This window comes from Lemur catta, chromosome 2 (genome assembly GCF_020740605.2).
Source record: "Lemur catta isolate mLemCat1 chromosome 2, mLemCat1.pri, whole genome shotgun sequence".
Classification (NCBI taxonomy): domain Eukaryota; kingdom Metazoa; phylum Chordata; class Mammalia; order Primates; family Lemuridae; genus Lemur; species Lemur catta.
In genome coordinates this window covers 35,375,718-35,402,348 of record NC_059129.1, presented here as the reverse complement: position 1 = coordinate 35,402,348, position 26,631 = coordinate 35,375,718, and the positions used below count along the sequence as shown (strand labels likewise).

Genomic DNA, 26,631 nt, shown 5'->3' with positions numbered 1-26,631 from the left:
AGAGCCAGGTTTCAAATCCAGGCAGTTTGGCTTCAGAGTCTGTGTTATTAGCCCCTATGCTATATTGCCTGAAATGGTAATACATACATAGTATGAATTAAATTTTAAATGTTACTGTATTTTGAACACTATGAAAAGTGATTTGGGGTGCCTTTATATTTCATGGTCCAGGGAAAATGTGATAACACTGAAAGTTACCTACTTAATTGCCCCTTTCCTCTCCTCCGTTCTTGCAGAGTCTTGATTTTGTTCTGGTGTCCACCCCTCTTCCACTTGATTGGTCTACTTGATTGGTCATTGTGTTCCCATTGCCCTGGTCATTGATTGGTTTATGGGTGAGCATGTGACCTAGTTCTGGACAATCAGAAGTTGGAGGGAGTCTGTGGAGACTTCTGGGAAAGGTTCTTAGTTCTGTTTAAAAAGATACAGGATGTTTCTACCTCTAGATGTTGGTATGAGAGGATAGGATTGAGAAGAGAGCTAGCCTGCAGACTGAGACTGGCAGATCAGCAAGATAGAAAGGACTTTGATCCTTGACAACATTGCTGAGCCATTTAATTTACAAGTTCCAGAAATACCCTAATTTAGGACTTTGGTTATATAAGATAATAAATCACTTTATTGGTCAAACTACTTTTAGTTGGGTTTTCTGTCCTCATCTTGGAGAAAGTAATATTTAAGCTGAGCAAAAACCAAGGGGAATAGAGTTCTAGGTGACGGGAACAACCAATGCTTAGAGCAGGAAACAGCTCGGTATACTGCAATGTGGAAAAAAGGCAGTGAGCAAGAGGGAGAGTGGTCAGGTATATACAGTGTAGGAGAAATGAAAAGAGGTCAGATCAGATCAATTAACCATGGATTTCATTTTAATTTGGATTTTTAGTATTATGGAAACTTTGGAGGGTTTTAAGAAAGGGAGTGATGTGATCATATTTTGTATTATGAGCCCTCTGGCTGCTGAGTTAAGAAAGAATTGGGCAGCTGGGTGCAGTAGCTCAGGCTTAACCTATAATCCTAGCACTTTGGGAGGCTGAGGCAGGAGGATCACTTGGGACAAGGAGTTCAAGACCAGCCTGGGCAACATAGTGAGACCTCATCTCTAAAAAAATAGAAAAATTAGCTGGGTATGGTTGTATGCACCTGTAGTGTGCTAGTTGGGAGGCTGAGGTGGCAGGATTGCTTGAGCCCAGGAATTCAAGGCTACAGTGAGCTAGGATCATGCCATGCACTCCAGCCTGGGCAAAAGAGCAAAAACTCGAAAGAAAAGAAAAGAAAGAACAGAAGGAAAGGGGAGGGAGGGAGGGGAGAAAGAAAAAAAGAGGGAAGGCCGGGCACGGTGGCTCACGCCTGTAATCCTAGCACTCTGGGAGGCCGAGGCGGGTGGATCGCTCAAGGTCAGGAGTTCAAGACCAGCCCGAGCAAGAGCGAGACCCCGTCTCTACTAAAAAAATAGAAAGAAATTATCTGGCCAACTAAAATATATACAGAAAAAATTAGCCAGGCATGGTGGCGTATGCCTGTAGTCCGAGCTACTCAGGAGGCTGAGGCAGGAGGATCGCTTGAGCCCAGGAGTTTGAGGTTGCTGTGAGCTGGGCTGACGCCATGGCACTCACTCTAGCCTGGGGTAACAAAGTGAGACTCTGTCTCAAAAAAAAAAAAAAAAAGAATGGCTCACAGGTTTTGAGTGTTTGGGAACTTGGTGGATGGATGGTGGCTCATTTTGGGATGGGGAAGATGAGGTGCAAATTGAACACATGTAGTATCAGGAATTTGGTTTAGGACAGAGCAAGTTGAAGGTGTATGTCAAGTTGGCAGGTAGGTTTATGAATCTGAGGCTTAGAGGAGAGAAGAGGGCTAGAGATTCAGATTTGGTAGTGTCACTCAGTACCGACAGTATTTAAAGTCAAGGAACTGGAGAAGAATGACTAAAATTAGAATCTAGGTAGACAAGACCAAGATTTGGTGTACTCCAACATTTGGCAGTTGAGCAGAGGAGAAGCAGTGAGACAGGAGGAACTTGTCAGAGTGTGGTGTTATGGAGGCTAAGAGAGGAAAGCATTCCAGAATGAGGGGACATGTGATTTGTATGCTGCTGAACTGCTGGGTAAAATGAGAGCACAGAATTAGCTACTGGATTAGGCAACGTGAAGGCTGGAGATGGGAGATGGGAGAAAAGAGGAACCCTGGGTAACTCCTGGGTTTCTGGCTTGAGTAACTGGATGGATAGTTTTGCCATTTGCTGAAATGAGGACGCAGAACACCTGGGAGGTTGGGTAGGAGGAAAGATAATGAATTCAGTTTGGGACACATTGAGTCCAAGATGGCTCCAGGATATCCGGCGGGCAGGTAGACATACAGGTCTGAAGTTCAAGAGCACTGGGCTACCTTATGGGAACTGGAAGTTTCAGATGCCCTCAGCATCTCCCTGGCGTTTGCTGGGCTTCTTCAGACAAGATCTCAAACTCTTGCACTAGAATATAAAACACAACTTGGAGAGTAGATTTCTCAGGAGTCCTCTGTGGATCTGATTTTGGAAGTGTCTGGGACCGGGACTTCTAGAGCTCACAGATGAGACGATCCTGAAGATTTGACAGGAAGATAGGCACTCCCTCTGGGACTGCCTCTGCCCCTCTCCCAGGGATCCCTGGTTGAGCCATTAAGCTCTGGTAAAGCGTCTTGCAGGGACAGCCAAGTTCTTTGCTCCACAGTGTCATCTTCTGAAGACCAACCACACCCAGAACGTAGGGAATAGATGTGAACATGTAATTGGCTCCATCATCTGGACCCCTCATGCCAGGCTCTTTCCTTCCCCTCGCCCCATATCCAGTCTGTTCTCTCCGTTCTCCTCCAACACATCTTGGCAATCCAACCTCCTTGCTTTCATGAGGGCCTCAATGTGTTTGGCCTCGTCTTTTGGTCCACATTTGCGATTAGCCTTTTATCAGCCTGTTCTCCCAAGAGGCTGGGTGCCCCAGTCTTTTCAAGTCAAAAGTGTTTCTCCAGTGCAAGCCGATAAATGTTTAATGCCAGGATGGGTGGACTGGCACAGGCAAACACGTGCATGCGTGCAGCACACCCTTCTGCTGCCCCAGAGAGCTTGGCTACCTGCCCCATAAGAGCCACACTGGTGTAGTTTGTCCCAGTACGAAACCTTGGGAAACCTTGGAGTGGAGAAGGCGATGGCAGCTAGAGAACAAAATAGCAGAGGCCCACAGCTGGGCAGGTGGTGCGAGGGCAGGGGACTTCAACTGGACAGAGGTCCCCAAGATAGCAGGGCTGTGATGGGGAAACTAGGAGTCAAGTGATTGGGCACCCACCCACCAATGCCCTTGGGAAGATTGTTTCTCTTCTCTGAACCTCAGTTTCCCTATATGTGTAATCGGGATCTGGCCCAGGTGGCCTCCAAGGACCCTATGTGTGTGCTGAGAGGAACAGGACAATATGCATTTTGTCTATGGCTACATCCCCAGAACCTACCACAGTACTGTTATTGACAGTAGATCCATAGGCCTTGTTGGTTTTCAATTGGGGGATGGGAGAAAGCGTGCTGCTATAATTTAGAATTTTTGTTCTTACTAAATTTTTCAGGGGGAGTCATGATGAAAGCTTTTAGGCATCTCTAGCTTACCCCAGTCAGGCCAGGAAGTCCCCAACACCCTTAGAAGTCTCCCCTCAACCTACTTTCCCAGCCTGATCCCCTGCACACATGCTGAAATCCAGTCAGATGGTCCCCACCTTTCCCCTCCCTGTCTTTGCTCCCACAGTTCCCTCCATCTGGAATGCCCACCCCCTTCTCTGCACATCCAAGTTCCAAGTCCACCCATCCTGAAGAGCCCTGAAAGCCTTCCTAAAGCTCCTCCAAAAAGGAAATGATGTGGCCTCTTGTAGTTCTTCATCCATGCTAGCTCTCATGGCAGCTGCTACTTTTCACCTTAATTTGGGGACGATACGTGCCCCTGTCCTAGACCTCCCCCCTGTTGGAGAATAGAACAGTGTCAGGCTTTTGTTTCCTCAAGGCCTGGTACTGCAGTAGATCTAATAAACAGTCATTTACAGGAGTACATCTCATGGGATCCCTCCATGCCTTCCCTGCCAAAGGTGGGTATGGCTGCACCTCTTCCACAGACAAGGAGACTAAGACCCAGAGAGGTCAGGAGATTTTTCTGAGATCACCCAAAAAGGCAAGGGCTGGGCCGAGCGCAGTGGCTCATGCCTGTAATCCTAGCACTCTGGGAGGCCTAGGCGGGAGGACTGCTTGAGCTCAGGAGTTCAAGACCAGCTTGAGCATGAGTGAGACCCTGTCTCTACTAAAAATAGAAAAACTTAGCCAGGCATGATGGCAAGCACCTGTAGTCAGTCACAGCTACTCGGCAGGCGGAGCCAGGAGGATTGCTTGAGCCCAGGAGTTTGAGGTTGTAGTGAGCTAGGCTGACGCCATGGCACTCTAGCCCGGGCAACAGAGAGAGACTGTGTCTTCCAGTACTTTCTTGAGAGTGCATGGGATGAAGCCATTTTGTTACCTTGCATGCCTAAAAATAACTTTATTCTACTTGTTTGAAAAATATGGCTTGGTATAGATTTCTACATAAAAAATCATTTACCCTCAGAATTTTGAAGACATTGTTTTATAGTTTTCTAGCTTCCAATCCAATGTTGAGAAGTCTGATGTCATTCTTATCCCCAAACCTTTGTATGTGATCATAGTGACTAGAAGCATGTGTTTGGGAGTCAGACCTTTCACAAGACTGCCTTTGTGACTTAGATAAATTTCTTAATCTCCCTGTACCTCGGCTTCCTCATTCGCAAAATGGGGTTGTTGGAAGATTAGTGCATACAAAGTCTGCAGTGCCTGGCACAGAGTGTGCACTAGATAAACACCTGCTAGTATTATTCTTGGGTCTCTTTATCATACCTGGCATTTCGAACATTTTGAAATTTAATAAAATTAGCATGGGTTTTTAAAAATTCACTATGCTGGAATTCAAGAGACTTATAACTTATACATTTTAGAAAACTTGGATTCTCTGCTAATTTTTTTCCTCCATCTACAAATACTTCTTTCTGGAACTCCTCTTAGATGTTGAACCTCCTGGTTCACCTCTGATTTTCAAACATTTTTCTCTTCTATCATGTATCTTTTTGTCTTGTTTGGTCTATTTTCTGTTAAATTTCCTCAATTTTATCTTATGTCTCCTACTGAATTTTTAAATTTTAGCTTTATTTTTTTATATTCTAAGTGTGTTGTTCTCTTAATTGTCGCTTTGTGGATACTTTATCCTCTTTTATCTCTTTTCCCCTTCTCCTCTGTAGAAGGAGTAGATTATCTCTTTCCTCTGAGTTTTTTTTCTGTTTGCTTTGACTTCTTTCAAGTTGGAGGCTTGCCTCAAATGTCTGGCAATCCTTGACTGCTCATATTTAAGAATGAGGCATTAAAAAGTTTAATGTAGGCCGAGCAGGGTGGCTCACGCCTATAATCCTAGCACTCTGGGAGGCTGAGGCAGGAGGACTGGTTGAGCTCAGGAGTTCCAGACCAGCCTGAGCAAGAGTGAGAGCCCGTCTCTACTAAAAATAGAAAATTAGCAAGGCATGAGCCTTGAGCCCAGGAGTTTGAAGTTGCAGTGAACTACAATGATGCCACTGCACTTTAGCCAGGCAACAGAGTGAGACTCTATCTCAACAACAAAAAGCTTAATGTGCTTCAGTGAAGCTTTTCAACTGAGAGGCTTCATGGTAGTGATTTTTACAGGGGGCTCCCCCAAATGTTTGTATTTATGTGTCTTTTCTCTAGGCATGTTCATTTTCTCTGGTGTATTCTCATCTTTTACCTGTGCCAAGGAGGGGATGATATGAGCTTTTTGGTGAGTGTTGTTTATTTAAGAGACAAAGTCTTACTATGTCTCCCAGGATGGACTTGAACTCCTAAGCTCAAGCAATCCTCCCACCTCAGCCTCCTGAGTAGCTTGGACTATAGCCACACCACTGTGCCAGTTTGGCCAGTGTTTTTGTTTTGTTTTGTTTTTTGAGACAAAGTCTCACTCTGTCACCTAGGCTGGAGTACAGTGGCCTGATCATAGTTCACTGCAGCCTGGAACTCCTGGTTTCAGGTGATCCTCCCAATTCAGCTTCCCCAGTAGCTAGGACTACAGACGTATGCCTGTGCCGCCACGCCTCACTAATTTATTTATTTATTTATTTTGTAGAGATTGGGTCTCACTATGTTGCCCAAGCTGGTCTCCAACTCCTAGCCTCAAGCAATCCTCCTGCCTTGGCCTCCTAATGTGCTGGGATTACAGGTATGAGCCACTGGGCCTGGCCTTGGCCAGTGTTTTTAATAACTAATTGAGGAAGGGGGTTGGGCAGTCTCGTTTTTTAGTTTTTTTCTGTTTTGAGTCAAGCTCCCTGTCCTCTGCTGTGCCTGGTATTCCTGACTTTCCTTTTACCTGCAGAGGTGAGAGGCAGTCACCTGGCTATGTGAAATGGGGAGAGGAGTTTGAGAACTATGAAAGCTAATTATGGGCCCTACATGGTGGCACATGCCTGTAATCCTAGCACTGTGGGAGGCTGAGGTGGGAGGGAGGTTCACTTGAACCCAAGAATTCAAGGTTGTGGTGAGCTATGATCATGCCACTGCACTCTGCACTCTACCTGAGGCAACAGAGCAAGACTCTGTCTCAAAAAAAAAAAAAAAAAGCTAATTACCCTATATATAAACTTTTACTCTCACCCACCCTCCTAAGTACTTCCAGAGCATATCTTCTTGCCTGTTTGTTCCCCGACTCGGAAGGATTCCTCTGTTCTAAGTCAGTTACCTCTCTTCCACCTCCTTTCTGTCTTCCAAGAATTGTTGACACCTTTCTTTTGTTATTTCCTCCCAAACCTTCTAATCCTTGGGGCTTATGCCTTCACTGAGTCCTTTTCTGTCATCTCAGGGGGAAGATACAAACCTAAATCTGGGTTTTAACCCCCCTGGCCCACCAGGATCAGGTTAAACACTCTCACTCTTCACTTTCTCAGACTCTAAATGATCAACTGGTTCATTTTATAAAACTGTATTGAATTTCAAGGAACCAACCATTAGCTAGAAAAGTTTTTCAACAAATTCCCTTTTTATTCATTTAGCTAGAAGTTATTCTTTATTGATTGAATCACCAGGAATTTTCAGCACAAGATTTACCATCTTAATGACCACCAAGGCCTGGGCTCTGGGACTTGCTCTGCTTCTCCCAGTCCTTAATGGGGTTTAGAGGGAGAGACGTCATGAACAGAGTCCAGGTTGGATGGTGGCAGGTTCTCCTTTCCCAGTCATTGGACAAGCTGCTCAATTCTTGTCCAGAGCAGGAAAGAGCCAGTACTTAAGAAAAATCTAATAAAGAATTTAACATTGTATTATAAGATCTCTCTTAACAATTTAGATTTATCAACAGTATTGGTCCAAACGCATTTGCTTCTGATCTAAATTTTTTCATTCTCTAATTTACTTTTTGTGTAATTTTAATAAACAATCTCACTCCCTGTGCAGTAATGAATCAACCGAGTGCAAAGAAAAATCCCTTAAACCCAAATTGCCTCATCTTACTTTGGAAAGAGGAAACAGAGGTTTTTCTACTCCTCTTCTACTGGAGATAAACAAACATCCCTCCAAAGTTCAAATGTTACTTCTGGCCTTGGAATGTACATAGAGGCAGCTTTTGATGGGCTGATTCAAATCTCCTAGAAAGGGCAGCTGGAACCACTATGCAGGCAGCCTTCTTTGGAAATTTCTTAAAATCAACTCTTGAGAATCATTCACGATTGTGCACAAAGGCTCTAAGGTCCACACAACTTCTGCTATTTCATCTCACGAGCTGGACTCAGAGGAAGCATTGGAATTGTCAGGAGCAAGAGCAGTAGCAATGGTCCCACGAGGTAGGACCTCAATAACTCGAGGCTTGTCAATGATCCGGGCTGTCCGGTTTCCCTTTTCCACAATGCCAACAATCCATGCTTGGTGACCCTCTCCATACTTGGAAGATTTGATTTCAGAACAAAAGCGAGCTGCCTGTTCTCTCGGCAGACAAATCAGTAATCCCCCAGAGGTTTCAGCTGAGGTTCCTTGAAGGAGCCCAAACCTCCCACTGGCCTTGCTGATGGCAGCCATCTTGGCAATGATTGGCAGATTATGAATGACAAAGGACACTTCATTTCTTTGTTGTCTTGCAAGGTTCTGAGAGTGTCCTAGAATGCCAAAACCTGTGATATCTGTGGCCGCATGGGCATTAAATGTGTGCATTAATCCAGCAGCAGTTCTGTTTAGGGTAGCCATATTGAACATGGCTTCCTGATAGGCCAGCTCTACCTCTTCTCTGGAGACCACCATCTTTACTTTATTCCATCTTTCTGGATTATCCAGCCATTGGTGGGCATTGACAGCAACTTGGGTTCCTAAGGGTTTGGTTAACACCAGCACGTCCCCAACAACGGCACTGTCAGGCATTATGAATTCATTAGGCTGACACACCACAGTGGCAACTCCACCGATGATAATCCAAGGGTTGACCACCGTCTGTCCACCAGTCACTGCTGTCCCTCCTTCCTCAGCAGCATCCCGAAAGCCTTTGATCATGAGTGGTGTTATCTTTTCCCGTTCCTCCTCACTCATACTCTGGCTGACACTGAGTAACATTAACATGTTGTCGCATTCAGTAATGCCCATGGCGTAGAGGTCACTCAGCACGTTGGCACAAGCTATGCGCCCCATCATGTAGGGATCTTCCACCAAGGGGTAAAAGAAGTCCGTGGTCTGCACCAGCGACAGGCCCCCATGCCTCAGGGGGATGACGCAGGAGTCCATCCCAATGCCCAGGGCAGGAAGGGCCGGGCCGGGGCCAGCGTCGGCTGGCAGGCAGGCTTCCTGGGCCGCCTCTTCCCGGCCTCCGACCAGGCCCCGGCCCGGCGGGGGCCGCACGGCCGGCCGCGTCAGTCCCGCCAGGAGTTTGAGCAGCGTCTCCTGCGGGACCTTGCAGCCTCAGCCCTTCATTCCGGAAAAGCCCGTCAGCCGCCAGCTCGGACTAAGGCCCAACGTCTGGGGCTCGAAGGGCCGGTAGTTGGAGAAGCCCCGGCCCAGAGACGAGCCCGCTGGCCCGGAGGAGCCGTCCGCCGCCGCCATCGCCTCTCCGCCGGCGCCCATCGCCGAGGCTTCCGCCATCGCGCCTGCCGGGCAGAGGGGGACGGGAGAAGAGGAGAGGCCCTTTTTTGTCCCTACTCAGGTTACCGGGCGCTAACGGTCAAATATTACCCGCAGAGACGCTCCCGGCACGACTCGCGCCGGCCGACTCGCGCCACGCGCCGCGGCCCGGGCCTTCCTGAGGGAGGGGCCGCCGGCCTCCCGCGGTCAGCCCCTGGTGATTGACAGCCGCCCCATCCAATGACGACTCCGCCACCGGGAGGCGGGCTTCCTTTCCTCTAAAAGACAAATTACACGTCAGCCCCCGGCTTGCAAAACTGCTCCCGGAGAGATGGCAGGCGTGACGTGCTGTGCTTTGCTGCCCTTGTCGTTTAAACGATTTCTGGTGAGTGGCTGGCAGGACTCTGCTCCCCTCGGGTCACTTTACCAAGTTCAGGATCTCACAGACGAAGGATGATCGGTCACTCCGCAAACCTTGTGACGGTCACGATTGTCCAAAGGTCGCTAGACGGCGCACATGATCAATTCAGGGTAGAAAAATAGCCAAGGGAAAACCGGAAAGAATGAGAATTAGAAATTAAGTTTCTACCATCAAGTAAGCAAACTGCAGAATCAATATGATGAAATATTAACACGGACTTCAAAGAAATTTAGTACTTAAAGTCCAGACACCTTCATGAATACTGACGCTGTTTCCGCCACTAGCCAGTGCAAAGAAAGTCATGAATTTGCTTTGGCCATTAACCAGCCCACTGGGCTCAGAACGACAAGGTCACGTGCCTTTGTGCAGGAGATGCACGTGAGCCTCTTCCGAGGGCGATCTTCGTGACTATACATCCTGCCATTTGAATGCAACCTTTTAATCTTTTTCTTCTCACTGAGAGATCCACTGAACTACATTTACCATTTAGGTAGAACATGTGGGTCACAGATTACAAAGGTAAAATCCTGGGGGTGGGGAAGGCGGGGATGGGGGGTGGGCAGACAAAGAAGAAAGAGAAGTTTGAAAGAATAAGAGGACCTGAGTCCCAGCCCCTGGATTGCCTTGTACACACAGTAAAAGCATTTGGGCTAGCTACGGTTTTTTATCCCATTTTGATAACAATTTGGAGTTATAACACTACACTTGAAGGTTCGGTACACTTAAAATTTTTTTACTGTGGTAAAATATACATAGCTTCAGTACACTTTTAATTTCAATTTTTTCTTATTACAAAATCATTATGTTATTGTAGAAAATCACAAAATACAGTTTAGCAAAAAGGAGGAAAGTTAAAATAACTTGAAATCCCGCTTCCCAGAGAGCAGTCCTATTAACGCTTTAGTACTATGGCCCTCAAGCCCCAGGTCTCAGACCAGTACTGGTCCATGGCCCTAGAAACCGGGTGGCTCAGCAGGAGGTGAGTGGCAGAGGTGAGTGGAGGGCCAGCAAGCAGAGCTTCATCTGTATTTACAGCCGCTCCCCATCACTGGCATCACCGCATAAGCCCCGCCTCCTGTCAGATCAGCAGGGGCACTAGATTCTCACAGGAGCGCGGGCCCTACTGTAAACTGCCCATGGAGGGATCCAGGCTGCGCGCTCCTCATGAGACTCTAATGCCCGATGATCTGTGTGGAGCTGAGGCGGTGATGCTAGCGCTGGGGAGTGGCTGCAAACACAGATTCTCATGGGCAGAGACGTTTGACTGCACAATAAATGTAATGCGCTTAACTCATCCTGAAACTATCCCCCCCAATCTGTGGAAAATCTGTCTTCCAAGAAACCGGTCCCTGGTGCCAAAAAGGTTGGGGACCGCTGCCTTAGTGGATGATGTTTTAGACATTTTCCTGTGTGTATCTAGAGGGCCACCACCTCAGCCTGAACTCCAGGGGGCGCCCTGTCACTCTCCATCCCACCATCCTGGGTGAAGTGGCACACTGCTTTGTGTGTGTACAAACGCTTTTTCTTGTTTTAAGCAAAGCTGGGATCATCTCATTTATTTGTAGTGAAAAATTAAAATAATAGCTAAAAATTATCTAGGTTCCTCCTCTGTGCCAGGCGCTGTGCTAGGCACTGGAGTAAAGGAGCCAATACAAAAGACAAAAATCCCTGTCCTTGTGGCGCTGACACACTCGCAGAGAGAGGTGCCAGTAGGTAAGATCAAGCATTCATCAGTTAGGGGTAAACGCTAAGGAGGAAACTGAAGTGTGAAGGGAGGGGTCGTGGCCTGTGAGTGTGTGTTAGGTGATTGAGGCCAGGGAAGGCCTCACCGAAAAGGTGACTTTTTTTTTTTTTTTTTGAGACAAAGTCTCGCTTTGTTGCCCAGGCTAGAGTGAGTGCCGTGGCGTCAGCCTAGCTCACAGCAACCTCAGACTCCTGGGCTCAAGCGATCCTCCTGCCTCAGCCTCCCGAGTAGCTGGGACTACAGGCATGCGCCACCATGCCCAACTATTTTTTTTTCTATATATATTTTTAGTTGGCCAGATAATTTCTTTCTATTTTTAGTAGAGATGGGGTCTCGCTCTTGCTCAGGCTGGTCTCAAACTCCTGACCTCGAGCAATCCACCCGCCTCGGCCTCCCAGAGTGCTAGGATTACAGGCGTGAGCCACCGCACCCGGCCGAAAAGGTGACTTTTAAGTAAAGGCCTGAATGAAATGAGGAATAAGTTTGCAGTTATCGGGGGGAGTGTTTTGGGCAGAGAGGATGGCAAAGGCCATGAGGCAGGAGTATGCCTGGGCTGTTCTAGGAACCAGGAGGCTGGGGGGATTAGTGCATAGTGAGTGAGGGGTTAGAGTTGTAGGATGAGACCAGACAGTTGTGGGACAGGGTGGGGGAAGGTGGCACGTGACATAGGGCCTCCAGGTCATGGTAGGACTAACATAATCTGACATTGTTATAGATTTATTTATTTTTTTTTTATTTTTGGAGACAGAATCTTACTCTGTTCCCTGGGCTAGAGTGCCGTGGCGTCAGCCTAGCTCACAGCAACCTCAAACTCCTGGGCTCAAGTGATCCTCCTGCCTCAGCCTCCCGAGTAGCTGGGACTACAGGCATGCACCACCATGCCCAGCTAATTTTTTCTATATATATTTTTAGTTTTTCGGTTAATTTCTTTCTATCTTTTAGTAGAGACGGGGTCTCGCTCTTCCTCAGGCTGGTCTCGAACTCCTGACCTCAAGTGATCCTCCTGCCTCGGCCTCCCAGAGTGCTAGGATTACAGGTGTGAGCCACCACGCCCGGCCTGTTATAGATTTTAATCTGCAAAGTCCAAAGGTCCAGAACCTCTGAAGTGCCTTTCCCACCAGTCTGAGCCCCTCCATTTTGGGCAGCATCCACGGCCAGTCCCTGACCTGGGCCCAACCCAGGCCCAACACAGTCTCAGTTCCAAACCCCCACCTCCCCTGGGCTTGCCCCGTGGGACTTCCAGCAACAGGCTCTGTCTCAGGAGACTTGAGCAATGACACCCATGGCCACAGCCCTTGCACCTTCACCACCTTCCACCATCCCAAGTGACAGAAAGCTTTGACTTTGTATCTGGGCAAATATGAGAAACCCTAGTGCGTCACCTCTTGCCATAAGAACAAGAGAGAGAGAGACAAGGAGAGAAGGAGACTTAGCAATGGCAGATGGAGAATTCAGGGAATGGAGGAGACAGATACAGAGAATGAGAGGGTGGCTTTAAAGGAGGTGTGGGAGGGAGTCACGTGACAATCTGGGGGCGGAGCATTCCAGGCAGAGAAACAGCCAGGCACAACCTCCCTGCCCCCAGCTGTGGCAAACCTGCTGTGTTGGAGGAACAGCAAGGAGGCCAATGTGGCTGGTGGCGAGTGAGCCTGGAGAGAAGGGGGGAGGTGCTGTCAGAGAGGCACTGAGGGGTTAGACCTCGTGGGCTCTTGGGGGCCACTGTGAAGCCTTGGGCTTTGACTCTGGGTAAGATAGGAGCCATTAGAGGCTTTAGACCAGGGGAGTGGCAGGATCACTCTGGCTGCTGGGTGAGGGGAGCAGAAGCAGAGAGATAGTGAGGAAGCTGCAGACATCCTGGGGAGAGGCCATGGTGGCCTGTCCTAGGGTGGTTACACTGGAGATGGTGAGAGGTGGTCAGATTCTGATACATTTTGAAGGTACAGCCAACAGGATTTCCTGATGGATTGGATGCAAGATCTGATGGGTCATTTGAAGGATTTTTGGACTTTTTATCCTGAGAGAAAGAAGAAGCCACAGGAGGGTTTTAAGCAGGGGAAAGCCGCAGCTGGATTTGTGCTTTTGAAGGTCACTCTGGCCACCTGGCGGAGAATAGTCTGGAGGGGCAGGGGACAGCAGAGGACCAGTGAAGGGTGGCTGTGCTTGGACTAGGGTGGAGTGGGGTGGAGGAGGGGGACAGAAGGTGGCACAGCTCTCCCCTGCTTCTGGGCCTCCACAGAGGCTGCTGTCAACCTCCCCAAAGCCCTTTGCATGGTTGTTTCTCTGCCCAGCAAATAGGATCATCTTCAAGGCTCCAGGAAGCCCTTCCCCTGTGACCCCATACCCCAGCCTTTCCTCTGTTCTAGCGTCTACCATGCCAGGTTTTCTCTGACACCTGTGAGCTCCTTGCAGTTGGAACTGTGCTTCACTGGGCTTCCTGAGCCCCCAGCCCAGTGTGGGGTCTGGTGCAGAGAAAGCCTTAGAGAGTGTCTGTTGCACAAATAAATGGAAAGAATGTGAATAAGGGAAGAGAGCAACACCCTGATATGCAGAGCTCACCAAAGCAGTGCAAATCCTTTATTATTATTCTTTCGTATTATAAAAGAAACATGTGCTCTTTATTAAAAAAATAAACATTACAGAGATATATACACAGGCAGCCGTTCGTGTCTGTGGGTTCCGTATCCGTGGATTCAATCAACCATGATCGAAAATCATTTGAATAAAGAATGGCTGGTTGAGTCTGTACTGAACATGGACAGACTTTTTTTCTCGTCATTATTCCCTAAACAATACGGTATAACTTCACACAGCATGTGCATTGTATTATCAGTAATTGGGAGATGATTTAAAAGATAGGGGAGGATGCGTGTACTTTAAAATACTCTGCCATTTTATATAATGGACTTGAGCGTCCATGGATTTTGGTATGTGGAGGTCCTGGAACCAGTTCCCCACAGGTATGGAGGAACAACTGTATGTATCAGTATCAATATGATAGCACATGGAGTTCCCCCAAACTTCACCTTCTATACTCTAGAGATAGCAAGACATCTCTAGAATCTAGAAATAACAACTGTGCAGAGTTCAGTAAATATTTGTTTTAACTAACAACTGTCTAAGCTGCAGAGATGTGGGGGTGAGAGGCTGAGAAAGACAGACTTCCTGCCTAGGAGACAAATCAGATGTAACACACATTGTTTGGTAACTTGCTTTTTGTCTACTTACATTACATGACAATCTTCTTCTACTTACATCATGACAATCTTTCTATACTAGTACATGTAAATCTACCATATTTTGTTAAAGGTTAAATAGTATTCTATAAAATGGATATATTTAATTGATTTAACCAACTTCTTATTGCTGGACATTTCATTCATATCCTCTTCTCTTCTCTTTTTTTTTTTTTTTTTGTTGCCCTGGCTAGAGTGCAGTGGCGTGATTATAGCTCACTGCAACCTCAAATTCCTGGCCTCAAGTAATCCTCCCACCTCAGCCTCCCGACTAGCTGGGACTATAGGGATACACCACGACACCACCATGCCAGACTAATTTTTCTATTTTTTGTAGAAATGGGGTCTTGCTGTGTTGCCCAGGCTGTTCTCAAACTCCTAGCCTCAAGCCATCCTCCTGCCTCAGCCTCCCAAAATGCTGGGATTACAGGTGTGTGCCACCGTGCCCGACCCCCACCTTTTTAAATTAGAAGATTTCCCTGAACACCTTGTTGCATTTATTTCAGGGCACCACATTTTAGGAGGGAAATTAAAGCAGGTGTTTCTTCTGGGTTGGTCACAATTTGTCTTGTGAGGAATATTAGCTGTGACTGAGGATGTTCAGCCTGGCAGAGAGAAGACTAAGGGGTGACATGAGCTCTGTCCAAATTTCTGAAGGGGCTTCCAGGTGTGGAATGGAATAGACTTGTCCTGAGCATTTCCACAGGGCAGAACCAGCTCTAAAGCATGGAAGTCACAAAGAAGCTAATTGGTATATGATGCAAGAAAGCATTTTCCTACAGGCAGAGCTGCAGGAAATGCAATGGATCTTCTTGGGAAGTCGTGAGCATGCTGTCTCTGAAGGTACATAAGCAGGACACTTAGCAGGAGGTAATACAGAAATGACTTGTGTGCGGTGGAGGAAGATGGAATTAGGTGATATTTGGGAGTCCTTTCAAATCTGAAATTTTGTTATTACGCTTCTAGTTGAAGTTATGGCACAGAGAAGTTGTCATGATGACTTAGAGGCTTGGAAATATTTTGGCAAGTGGTGACCGGGATGCACTTTCCAGGCAAAAGGGTAGACAGACCAGGGATGGAGGAAGGAAAGCAGGACGTGAGGCTGCAGGGGGAGGCTGGGCCAAGGTATGCGGTAGACGGTGCTTTATCCCAGGTAACAAATAATTGTGGTGTGTCTGCCTAGCCCAACCTGCACGTCAGAACTACTTCCCCACCCAGGTGTGGTGGCCAGCTCCTGGGTTTGTTTTAGGATGTGACCTTGTTCCTTTGGCCATAGCAGATTACTGTAGGGTGGACATTTGACTCCAGCTGGATCAACCAGCTTTTTCGTCCTAAGAATGTGGAGATTGGGACGTTAGCCTGCATGGTCTTTTCAATGATGTGTATGCAAAGTGGGGCACTGAGGTTGCCACGGACAGGCAGCCATCTTCACCCTGCACAGGTGGAGAAAGGTGACCTGTGGAAAGAGGAGGGAGAGAGGAAGAGAGGTGCACTCTTCCAGCCACCAGGGGGACCGAGTGTTTGGGTTCCTCGAAGACTTTCGTGATGTCCTTTAAACAAATTGGTGGTTTGGGTTTTAGCCAGCTCACACGGGCACCTGTTACTGGTCACAACATGAGCTGTGGCCAAGACCCTCTAAAGTACCAGAGCGTCAACCACTCCTCCCCAAGGAGCTTCAGGAATATTCAGCTGGAGGAGGAGTGGCAGAAGGGGTGGAGAAGAGGCCAGTGGGTTGTGGGACCAGCAGGTGGCCTTCATGACCATGTCGCTGTTAGAGATGATGAGGAAAGATGTCGCTTCCCCCGACACTCCACCTCATTACGAGGTGCAGACGCATCATTCGGTAACAAGCACCCCAGGTGCTGTTTGATTTGTTTTCTAGATGGTCTCAAGCTGCTTGGTCAGAAGACAGCGAATGTCGTCCTTTTTCCCACTGAGGGAGAGTGGTAGTGGGGAGTTCACGTTCCTTGGTGTAACAAGATTAAACAGGCAGGGATTACCCACACCCCACTACACATATAGCAGGCCAAGCTTAGGTTTCAGCCCCTTTGGAAGTTCCAGAATGACTGGACATGTGTGGAGAACTAATGAGGTAATGCCATAGAAGACTTTTTGAGAGGGAGCAGAGGAGCTTTGGGTGGGGCAGGGACTCAAACTAGAATGAGCTTGACTAAGATCAAAGTCCTAGTTGTCAGCAGAGAGGAGTGATCATTCCCGTAGCATAGTGGCTATTATTCAAGTATTTATTGGCTCAGCCCCCTGAACATAAATAAATCTGGGTTTAAGAGACAGAGAGGGGCCGGGTGAGGTGGCTCACGCCTGTAATCCTAGCACTCTGGGAGGCCGAGTTGACAGGACTGCTTGAGGTCAGGAGTTCAAGACCAGCCTGAGCAAGAGCGAGAGCCCATCTCTACCAAAAATAGAAAAAAATTAGCCAGGCATGGTGGCGCGCACCTGTAGTCCCAGCTACTCAGGAGGCTGAGGCAGGAAGATAGCTTGGGCTCAGGAGTTTGAGGTTGCTGTGAGCTATGATGACACTACTGCACTCTGGCCCGGGTAATAGAGCAAGACCTTGTCTTAAAAAAAAAAAAAGAGAGAGAGAGAGAGGAGCATTGGAGTATCAGTAAACACTGAGCGTGCTGTTTCACTAGCCTGTATGCTCTGGAGCCCAAGCTTTAATCACAGACCACTCACTGTGATATAGTCAAAGCAGAGATGGCCCTTCTCCCAACTCTGCCACAACGCTCCTCAGCTCTGGCACTTCCAGGCTCAGGGCCAATGTCAAGGAGAATTGCCGTGCCCAAGGACTTGGTTATAGAACAGCAGCCAAGGTGCGAAGCCCAGAGCAGCTCACACCCAGGGAGTGGAGCACAGGGAGAGGTCGCTAGGGGCTCTCTGCAGCAGCATAGGGGTCTGCAGGACGCTGGAGACCTGGCACCGGCAGGTGGATGTAATAAGGCAACAATATGGGGCTATGAAGCTAATATGATCCTGTGTGAACTCACAGATCGGTGAGTCCTGTAGAAGTCTGAGCTATAAACAGAGGGCAAGAGGTTCGTCCACGTCGCAGCAAGAGCGCATCTCCTGTAGCTGGTTCCCAGGTCTCTGGCCCTGAACTGTATGCTCTTCTGGCCACACAAACACATACACAAATTAACCACACACCTAGAGGCAGGAAATGAAGCTCCTGGAGTGAGGTCACCCAGTGACAAGGGGGCTCATGGACTACATGTGAATACCCAGAAGAGGCGATTCTTAGAAAATCCCTACCTGTGGTACGTTCAGCTTCGCCCTCCCTTGGAAAATCCAGGTTGAGCTTCTAGAACTTTACAATGCCCAGACCCACCTACCACGAGATCACAAGGGCTTTGGAATAGGGTGGTGGCATCTAAGCCCCACCCACTCTGAGCCCTACCCTACCCCCACCTCTGGGGCCTTAGTGACCTCCTGTCCCTGAGGTCCAGCATCTTAACCTCTTGGCAGGTGGGAGGTGTGGAAGGAGCACTGTGGTGACCTGCACACCTCTGTCAGAGCCATCCTGACCAAGCAGCCTGAGTCATGCACCCAAGAGGAAGTGGTGGATGAGGAGCGGGGCCAGGAAGTCGCAGCTGACAGCAACCAGAGCATCTGCAGCAGCAAATCTTCTGTGTGAATCTGAAAAGAGACCTTTATCCCTGATTGCCCCGGGCCTGCAGGCAGTCAGTTAGGCCTGGTGGGCACGGTGGGGCGCAGGGAGGCCCCAGCCTGCGCTTCCAGCCAGAGCCCTGCGGCCATCTCCTGTCAGAGGCCCACTGGTCCCCAAGCGCTGAGAGGCTCCCTGCTGCCAACACTCCTGCTTACTCAACATCTTATTCATCTAAGAGCCACAGAGAGACAGGTTCGGCAGGCGAGCATGTAGACTGGGACCAGAGAGGCCATTAGGATAGAGGCAGCTCTACAAGCTACTGCAGTTCCTCATCCGTAGCCCTCACGATTGATCTCCCGTGGCATCTACTTCTCTGCATATCCGCACTGTTCTCCCCCGACCCTCACATTCCTGGGCAGTCGTCTCTGGTCTCCAGCTCCGGTTCTGCCGGAGCCACCTAATGGGCGTACCTGCCCCGCCCCTCATTGGCCAGGCCCTCCAGGCCAGTCCAGCTCATTGGTTGCTGACTAAATGTGGCCAACACTCAGGTTGGATGCCTGTGTGTAAGCCAATCTCTAACTACCCCTGTGCAAAAATCAGCTTGGGCCGGTGTCTCGGAGCAGGCAGCTTTGGGTGGGACAGTTTTCGTTAAAAGTAAAGTAAGGCAGCTACTTCTTCATGAGCACCTGCTGTCTGCCAGGCCTGTGCTAAGAAGGTGGGTTACAGAGGAATCAGAACAGGCCCCTGACCTCAAGGAGACCGGGCTAGTTGGGAGATGGACATATTTATCAATAATAAGTAAGAAAATTTTGAAGGTGCCAAGTGCCATGAGGTTGGCACTCATGGCTTGAAGGCTGAGGGTTGAGGAGAGTGCACAATGGCTTTATGGAGATGTATCATCTGGACAGAAGCTTGCAGGGTGGGCAGGATATTGACATGAATACATGGGAAAGGGAACTTCGGGCAGAGGGAATGGCACGAGGAAAAGTGGAGCAGGACAGGGAAGCCCTGGACACATTCAAAGGACTCTTCATTTGCCAGAATCAGGAGCTGAGAAACAGAAAGCCGTGGGTAATAAGTTCATCGAAGTGAGAGGCCAAATTGTGGAAGGCCTCCCAGGCCAGCACCTAGAGTTTGGAATTATTCTCTAGGCGGGCATTCATTCAACAAATTTTATTATTTATTGTGACAAGGTCTCTCTCTGTCACCCAGGCTTGAGTGCAGTGGCATCATCATAGCTCACTGTAAACTCGAACTCCTGGGCTCAAGCGATCCTCCTTCTTCAGCCTTTCTAATAGCTGGGACTATAGGCACGCACTGCCATGCCTGGCTAATTTTTAAATTTTGGGGGATCTTGCTGTGTTGCCCAGGCTGGTCTTGTCATTCAATAAATACTGATTGACAAAGCCAGGTGCTATGGATGTGCTGTAAAAAAGACAGTGTCCCTGCCTTTACTCTCTAGTGGGTAGAAGCACAAAATAAAGACGAGACCGTGGGGAGCTTTGCAGGGCCAAGCACAGGGTGAATGTTGTGAGCAGCTCTGCGTTTGCAGGGGGAGAAAGGGTGTGGATGTGATCAGGCGTTTACTCTCTGTCCCCAAGGGCCACGCATTCTGACCCTCACTTTACAGACGAGCAAAGAGAGGATGAGTGTGGCTGAGAGAGTTGCCTGAAGTTGTCCATCTGGTGCCCTCCGTGATGCTGGGACGGACTCCGTCAGGCTCCTGATGCAGCCCGTGCATTTCTGGGATTCTTCCTGGCTTCAGGAAGAGGGGTGTGGCAGTGGGCACAAATGAGTGGGAGCGGAAGAGCCTCGCCAGTAGGGAGGCTCTTGCAGCAGCACAGGAGAGTTAGTGAGAGCCTGGACCAAGGTGGAGGGTGGGGACGGGCAGAGGGTGCCTTTCAGAGGCATTTCCCAGGCTACCTCTAGCTGCCCGGCTGCTCTCCCTGTGATCACCCTCCCTGTGAGCTTTTAGCTACTATTCCAGGCCCCCCCTAAATCTCCCTAAAAGAAACTCGAATCCCATCAACAATACTCCCAGTAGTTGGTGAGATAGCCTATGCTTCAGTCTTGCAAAGCTCTGCTGAAGATTTCTAAAATGAAAGTTCCAGAAGAACCTTCTGCTGGGGGGAGTAGTCACATGAAGATATCAGTGTAGCCTATCTCTTTTCTTTCTCTTTTTTTTTTTTTTTTTGAGACAGAGTCTTACTCTGTCACCTAGGCTAGAGTGCCATGGAGTCAGCCTAGCTCACAGCAACCTCAAACTCCTGGGCTCAAGCGATTCTACTGCCTCAGCCTCCCGAGTAGCTGGGACTACAGGCATGCGCCACCATGCCCGGCTAATTTTTTCTATATATATTTTTAGTTGTATAGCTAATTTCTTTCTATTTTTTTTAGTAGAGACAGGGTCTCGCTCTTGCTCAGGCTGGTCTCGAACTCCTGAGCTCAGACGATCCACCTGCCTTGGCCTCCCAAGTGCTAGGATTACAGGCGTGAGCCACCGCGCCCGGCCCAGTGTAGCCTATTTCTTAAGCTTTCATTGATATTCCTTTAGACTCACAGAACATCTTAAACAGCTGTACAGAGACCATCAAGATCATCAATGAACGATATCAATATTCAGGCCGGGCGCGGTGGCTCACGCCTGTAATCCTAGCACTTGGGAGGCCAAGGCAGGCGGATCGTCTGAGCTCAGGAGTTCGAGACCAGCCTGAGCAAGAGTGAGACCCTGTCTCTACTAAAAATAGAAAGAAATTAGCTAGACAACTAAAAATACATAGAAAAAATTAGCCGGGCATGGTGACGCATGCCTGTAGTCCCAGCTACTCGAGAGGCTGAGGCAGTAGGATCACTTGAGCCCAGGAGTTTGAGGTTGCTGTGAGCCCGGCTGATGCCACAGCACTCTAGCCCAGGCAACAGAGTGAGACTCTGTCTCAAAAAAAAAATATTCATTCACTTGACAAACATCTACTGAGCATCCACTGTCTGTCAGGGGCTTCTATTTCATGATGTCTTTTAATCCTTTTAACTGAAGTTTGAGATACTGTTCCCATTTTGCAGATAAAGAAAGCCAGGCTTGGAAAATTTATTGAACTTGCCCGTTGTCACAGCTATTAAGTGTCAGCATTAGGATTTGAACATAGCTCCAACTTCATTGTCTAGATCAGCCGTTCTCAAAGTGCGGTCCATAGCAGCAACATCACCTGGGAACTTCTTAAAATGAAAATTCTTGGGCTTTTCTTCCAAGACCTAGTGATTCAGAAACTTTGAGGAGGGCCACAGCAATCTATTAACATCTTTTGGTAAGCCCTCTAGGTGTTTCTGATACACTCCCAAGTTTGAGAACCACTGGTCTAGACAGACGTGTACAACAATACAATACAAGAGGTAAGAACGAAGGGTGAAGGGGAAATTAGAGAACAAAGCAACCTAAGAAAGGCTTTCCAGGGGAGACAGCATCTGAGCAGAGCTTACATTCAGCAGGCAGCGTGCTGAGCCTGTTGGCTGCCTCTCAAGGTCTTTGAAGTTGAAGACTCTTGTTGCAGGTGTAACAGGTGTGAGAAACATTTGGGTAGAAAAGAATTACTTTATTTTTCTAAATTAAGTCTGATGTTGAGTCCCCCATGAACCCATGGCTGGAAATGCAGTCTCAGTCATGTTAGGGCACTCCCCCATTTTCCTAGGGTAATTTTTGAGTCCTGGGGCCTACGTTGCTGGTGGAAATGCAAAATGCAAGAGATGTTTGGAAAATAATTTGGCAGTTTTGTATAAAGTGAAATATACATTTCCTGTATGATCTAGCAATCCCACTCCTAGGTATTTATCCAAGAGAAGTAAAAATATATGTTCTCATAAAACCCCAAATATTTATAGCAGTTTTATTCATAGTTGCTAAAAACTGGAAATGCCCAAATGTCCATCAGCAGGTGAACGGATAATGCAATCGCAGTGCTCAGGACGACTACTCAGCAATTAAAAAATATTGGACATGTGACGACATGGACAAATTTCAATAGCATAGTGCAAAGTGAATGAAGCCAGGCACAAACAACTACGTACCATATGGTACGGTTTCAGTGTATCCCCGCAAAAGCGTGTGTTGGCAACACTGTCGGGAGGTAGGGCAGAATGGGAGGTGTTTAGGCCATGAGTGCTCCACCCTCATGAATAGACCAAGCCAATTATAAAAGGGCTTAAGGCTGTAAATTCTATGCAAGGGATCTCCTCTCTTCATGACCAGCCACTGGGACTTCCTTTGCAGCCTCTAAAGCCAAGGGTCTGGGGTTCTGTCTCTGGACCTCCACGCTCCACACTCCAGGACTGCCTCTTTTTTTGGGGGGGGGGACAGAGTCTCACTCTGTTGCCCAGGCTAGAGTGCCATGCCATCAGCCTAGCTCACAGCAGCCTTAAACTCCTGGGCTCAAGCAATCCTCCTGCCTCAGCCTCCTGAGTAGCTGGGACTACAGGCATGCGCCACCATGCCCAGCTAATTTTTTCTATATATATTTTTTAGTTGTCCAGTTAATTTCTTTCTATTTTTAGTAGAGACAGGGTCTCGCTCTTGCTCAGGCTGGTCTTGAACTCCTGAGCTCAAACGATCCGCCCACCTCAGCCTCCCAGAGTGTGAGGATTACAGGCGAGGGCCACCACGCCCGGCCCAGGACTGCCTCTTTAGACACACAGTCACAGACACTGACCCCGAACCAGAAGCATTCTTCAACACCTAGTCTCTGGGAATTCAGCCCTCTTGTTTCAACTCCTTCAACCTCTCCCTTTTGGACAATACAGACTTCCACTTCTAAGAACCTGGACCTTCAAAAGCAAATACCTCTTAACTTCCCAGGGGCAAGGGCAACCCCAAGCATTCACCCATTCAGTAAATATTTACTAAGCACCTACCATGCTCCGGGCACTACTCTAGGTCCTGGGGATACAGCCATGAACAACAACAAATAATAATACTGCCCCTGTGCAGCTGACATTCTAATAGGGAAAATGGACCATAAACTGGATGAGTAAGTAAATTAGATAGTATAGTAGGAGGCTGTAAGTGCTAAGGAGAAGGTGAGATTTGAGCAAAGACCTAAAGGAGCTGAGGGAGCAAGGCGGGCTTGGGCTTTCTTGGGAAAGAGCATTCCAAGCAAGTGACCAGGTGTGCTGGAACCGTCACAGTGCAGGGCAGCAGTGTGACTGGCGGGCAGGGAGCCAGAGGGGCATGATGTCAGAGAGGGAATGAGATATCAGACAGGCTAAGGTTCTGTAGGCCACAGTGAGAGAACTTCAGCTGGTATTTGGAGCGAAACGGGGAGCCACTGGAGGTGAGCAAGAAAGTCACATGATCTGACCACCCCCCACCCCGCCCTTTCCCTTCCTCCCAGTCCCTGGCAACTGGCATTCTACTGTCTGTTTCTAAATGGATTTGAGGACCCTAAATGCCCCCCAGAAGTGGAATCACACAGCATTTGTCCTTTTTTGACTGGTTTCTTTCATTCAGCATCATGGGCTCAAGCTTAATCCTTGGTGTACCATGTGTCAGAATTTCCTTCCTCTTTTAAGGCTGATATCTTACCACAACTGCAAATGTTTTTTAAAAAAGAACTTGGTAGTATGAGAAAATCAATTGGTCAATCATTCCATGTTAACGGTTTACTACAGAGATGTATGAAGCCAGACAGAGGAACGGCGCCCCGACACGTGAGCAACAGGGGTGAGCCTGGGACACACACCGCTAGGTGAAGAAGCCAGACGTAACCGCCCTGACTTATACTTGTAGAGACTCTCTGGCTGCAGCGGGGAAGGGGCTGTACTAGGGGCAAGCGTAGAAGCAGGGAGACCAGCTGGGAGACTGTTACCAAATCCGGGTGAGAAATGAGCAGTAGTGAGGATGAGAAATGGTAGATATAAAGTTGTGTTTGCTCTCTTGAGTGGGGAAAAGAAAATTCCCTCTCAATATTTTCAGATGAACCTATAGGAAAGCCAGACACAATTAAGATCATTTTATCTCACAGAGGTCACAAAGGACTTGAGGGACACCTTTTACATTCCCCAGCTCACAGCCTTTAGAATCCGTTTCTACAGCCTCCAGGTGCTCCTGAGAAGCTCCCAGACGGACAGCAGCAGGTAAACTCCAGACCTTCCTCTCCTGCCCACAACCATATCCCAGGGGCAAAATCACATCCCCTGGGACAGGCCTGACTGCATTTCAGATGTAACGAAGTCTCCAGGAACCGAAGAAATCAGGAAGACTGACAACTTGTGACTGCCTGCTAATGACTTCACAACAATTACTATTTTTCTCTTTGTCCCCTTAAAATCAGCAAGCCACCCAGCCTGGGCCTGGCTGCTGGCATCTTCCTTCTCTTTTTTTTTGGGAGGCCACACCATCTCTCTGCTCCCCCCACCTCATTCTGTCTTCTAAAAGATAAAATAAACTTTTAACTTTGATATATCTTAATTTCTGTGTGAGAAATATTTCTCCACCCGCTCCAGTGAGCACCTACTAAGTTTTCCACCCTAACAAGCCCCAGGAGGAAAGCAGTCCCCAGGATGGCCAACACTTTGAGTTTCATAAACTCTCTCTGGGGTACTTGGTGTTTGAACACTGATGAGATACCTGGCACAGCTCGAGTGTGGGTTATGGAGAAGTAATGCATGAAGCCCTTGAAAGCCATACCAAGGAGCTTGGACTTGATCTTGTGCATACAAAAGTGGAATCATCAGAGGTTTTAAAGCACAAGAGAGACATGCTCAGATTTCTCAAGGTTGGTTTGGTAGTACCTAGGAGGTAAACCTCAAGGCAGGGGAGACTGAGGGGAGGAAAAACTGTGGTAGTGCCGGTGAGAAAGGGTAGAAGTTTGAACAAAAGGAATGGAATTGAGAGATAGTTCAGAGGACCTGGGTCCTCAGAGAACTGACATTCTGAGTTATGAAGGCAGCCAGTACCTGTGACTAAGGAAGAAGAGAGAGAGAGAGAGAGAGAGTGTGTGTGTGTGTGTGTGTGTGTGTGTGTGTGTGTGAGAGAGAGAGAGAGAGAGAGAGGGAGAGAGAGAGAGAGAGAGGTTGTGTGATGCATCCCGCCTCAGGACTTCTTCATGTGGCCCCAGCCTGAGATCTTTGCAGCCCAATTCTTCAGGGGAATTTCTTTCTCCTGTTTTTGTTTTGACTTTTTTATTTTTGATTTTTTGGAGACAGGGTCTTGCTCTGCCACCCCAGCTAGAGTGCCGTGGTGTAATCATAGTGTTATAGTACGGAGTGCGAGAAATGACCACCTAGAGACCGAATTGAGCCAAGTCATGAGTCTTTATTAGCTGGCCAGCGACCACCCCCCTGCCCTGTTAGGGTGCAGGTACAGAGACTGGCCCTGAGCCGAAAAAACAGGAAGGTTTCATACCATCCTAAGCTATAGCTACGTGACTTTAGGCTACGTGCCTTTAGGCACAGCGGTTGAAACAACATTATATCACCTACTCCACAGCTGTCGGGTCCGGGACCAGCCTCGGCTCCCCCACCCCCGCCGTTTCGGTTACAGTCTTTAAGCGAGCAGGTTTACAGAAACAGCACCAATTAAGGAACGTTCTTTCAGGCATTAAGCAAGCAAAATAAATTTTATTACAGGCAGCTGGAAAGTTTAAACAATTAGTTACAAGTTAATTGCTTTGTTTTATCTCTGTAGGGTACATATTTCCAATTACAGACATAGGTCAAGCCGGACATCGGTCACCTAACGAGCAAACATAGGTTTAAATTATAGACTTAGGTCAAGCGGACATCGGTCACCTAGTGAGCAAGCATAAGTTTTCAAGTGGGCCTTTACAATAGCTCACTGCAACCTCAAACTCCTGGGTGCAAGTGATCCTCCTGCCTCAGCCTCCCAAAGTGCCAGGATTACAGGTGTGAGCCACCACTCCCAGCCCTTTCTCCTGTATGAGCCCCTAACTTCCTAGAATCCTGGAGGCTTACTTGACCTCGTAGCTTTCTCAGCCTTATAGTTCTCAAACAGAAAAAAAGGTATTTGCTATGATTCAAATGTGTGTATCCCTTTAAAATTCATATGTTAGAACTTAAACCCCAAAGTGGTGGTATTAACAAGTGAGGCCTTTGGAAGGTGATTGGGCAATGAGGGCTCTACCTTCATGGATGGGATTAGTGTCCTCATGAGAGGGCTTGAAGGAGTGACTTTGTCCCTTTTTGCCCTTCTGCCGTGTGAGGATACATTGAGAAGGTGTCGTCTTAGAAGCAGAGAGCAAGCCCTTACCAGACACTGAACCTACGATGCCTTGATCTTGTTCTTCCCAGCCTCCAGAACTAGAAATAAATTTCTATTATTTATAAATTACCAGTCTAAGGTATTTGGTTATAGCTGCCTGAACAGACTAAGCCAGAAATTGGTACTGAGGAGTGGGCTGCTGCTGTAATGGACACCTAAAGCCGGGGAAGCAGCTTTGG

At 48.1% G+C, this 26,631-nt stretch overlaps 1 protein-coding gene and 1 long non-coding RNA gene across 3 annotated transcripts; one reads left to right on the top strand and one right to left on the bottom strand.

The window, feature by feature from the left end:
• Positions 1-7,083: 7,083 nt before the first annotated feature.
• Positions 7,084-9,365, bottom strand: SEPHS2 (selenophosphate synthetase 2). Its single transcript, XM_045543345.1, has one exon. The coding sequence runs from the start codon at positions 9,182-9,184 to the stop codon at positions 7,838-7,840; it is 1,347 nt and encodes a 448-aa protein (XP_045399301.1). The 5' UTR covers positions 9,185-9,365; the 3' UTR covers positions 7,084-7,837.
• A 102-nt stretch (positions 9,366-9,467) lies between these two features.
• Positions 9,468-24,640, top strand: LOC123632736. Of its 2 annotated transcripts, none has more exons than XR_006733453.1 (2): positions 9,468-9,548; positions 24,265-24,640. It is a non-coding gene; the product is annotated as an uncharacterized LOC123632736 (long non-coding RNA). The 2 variants fall into 2 exon arrangements; XR_006733454.1 differs by having other exon boundaries at positions 9,496-9,548; positions 24,195-24,640.
• The last annotated feature ends 1,991 nt before the right edge of the window (positions 24,641-26,631 follow it).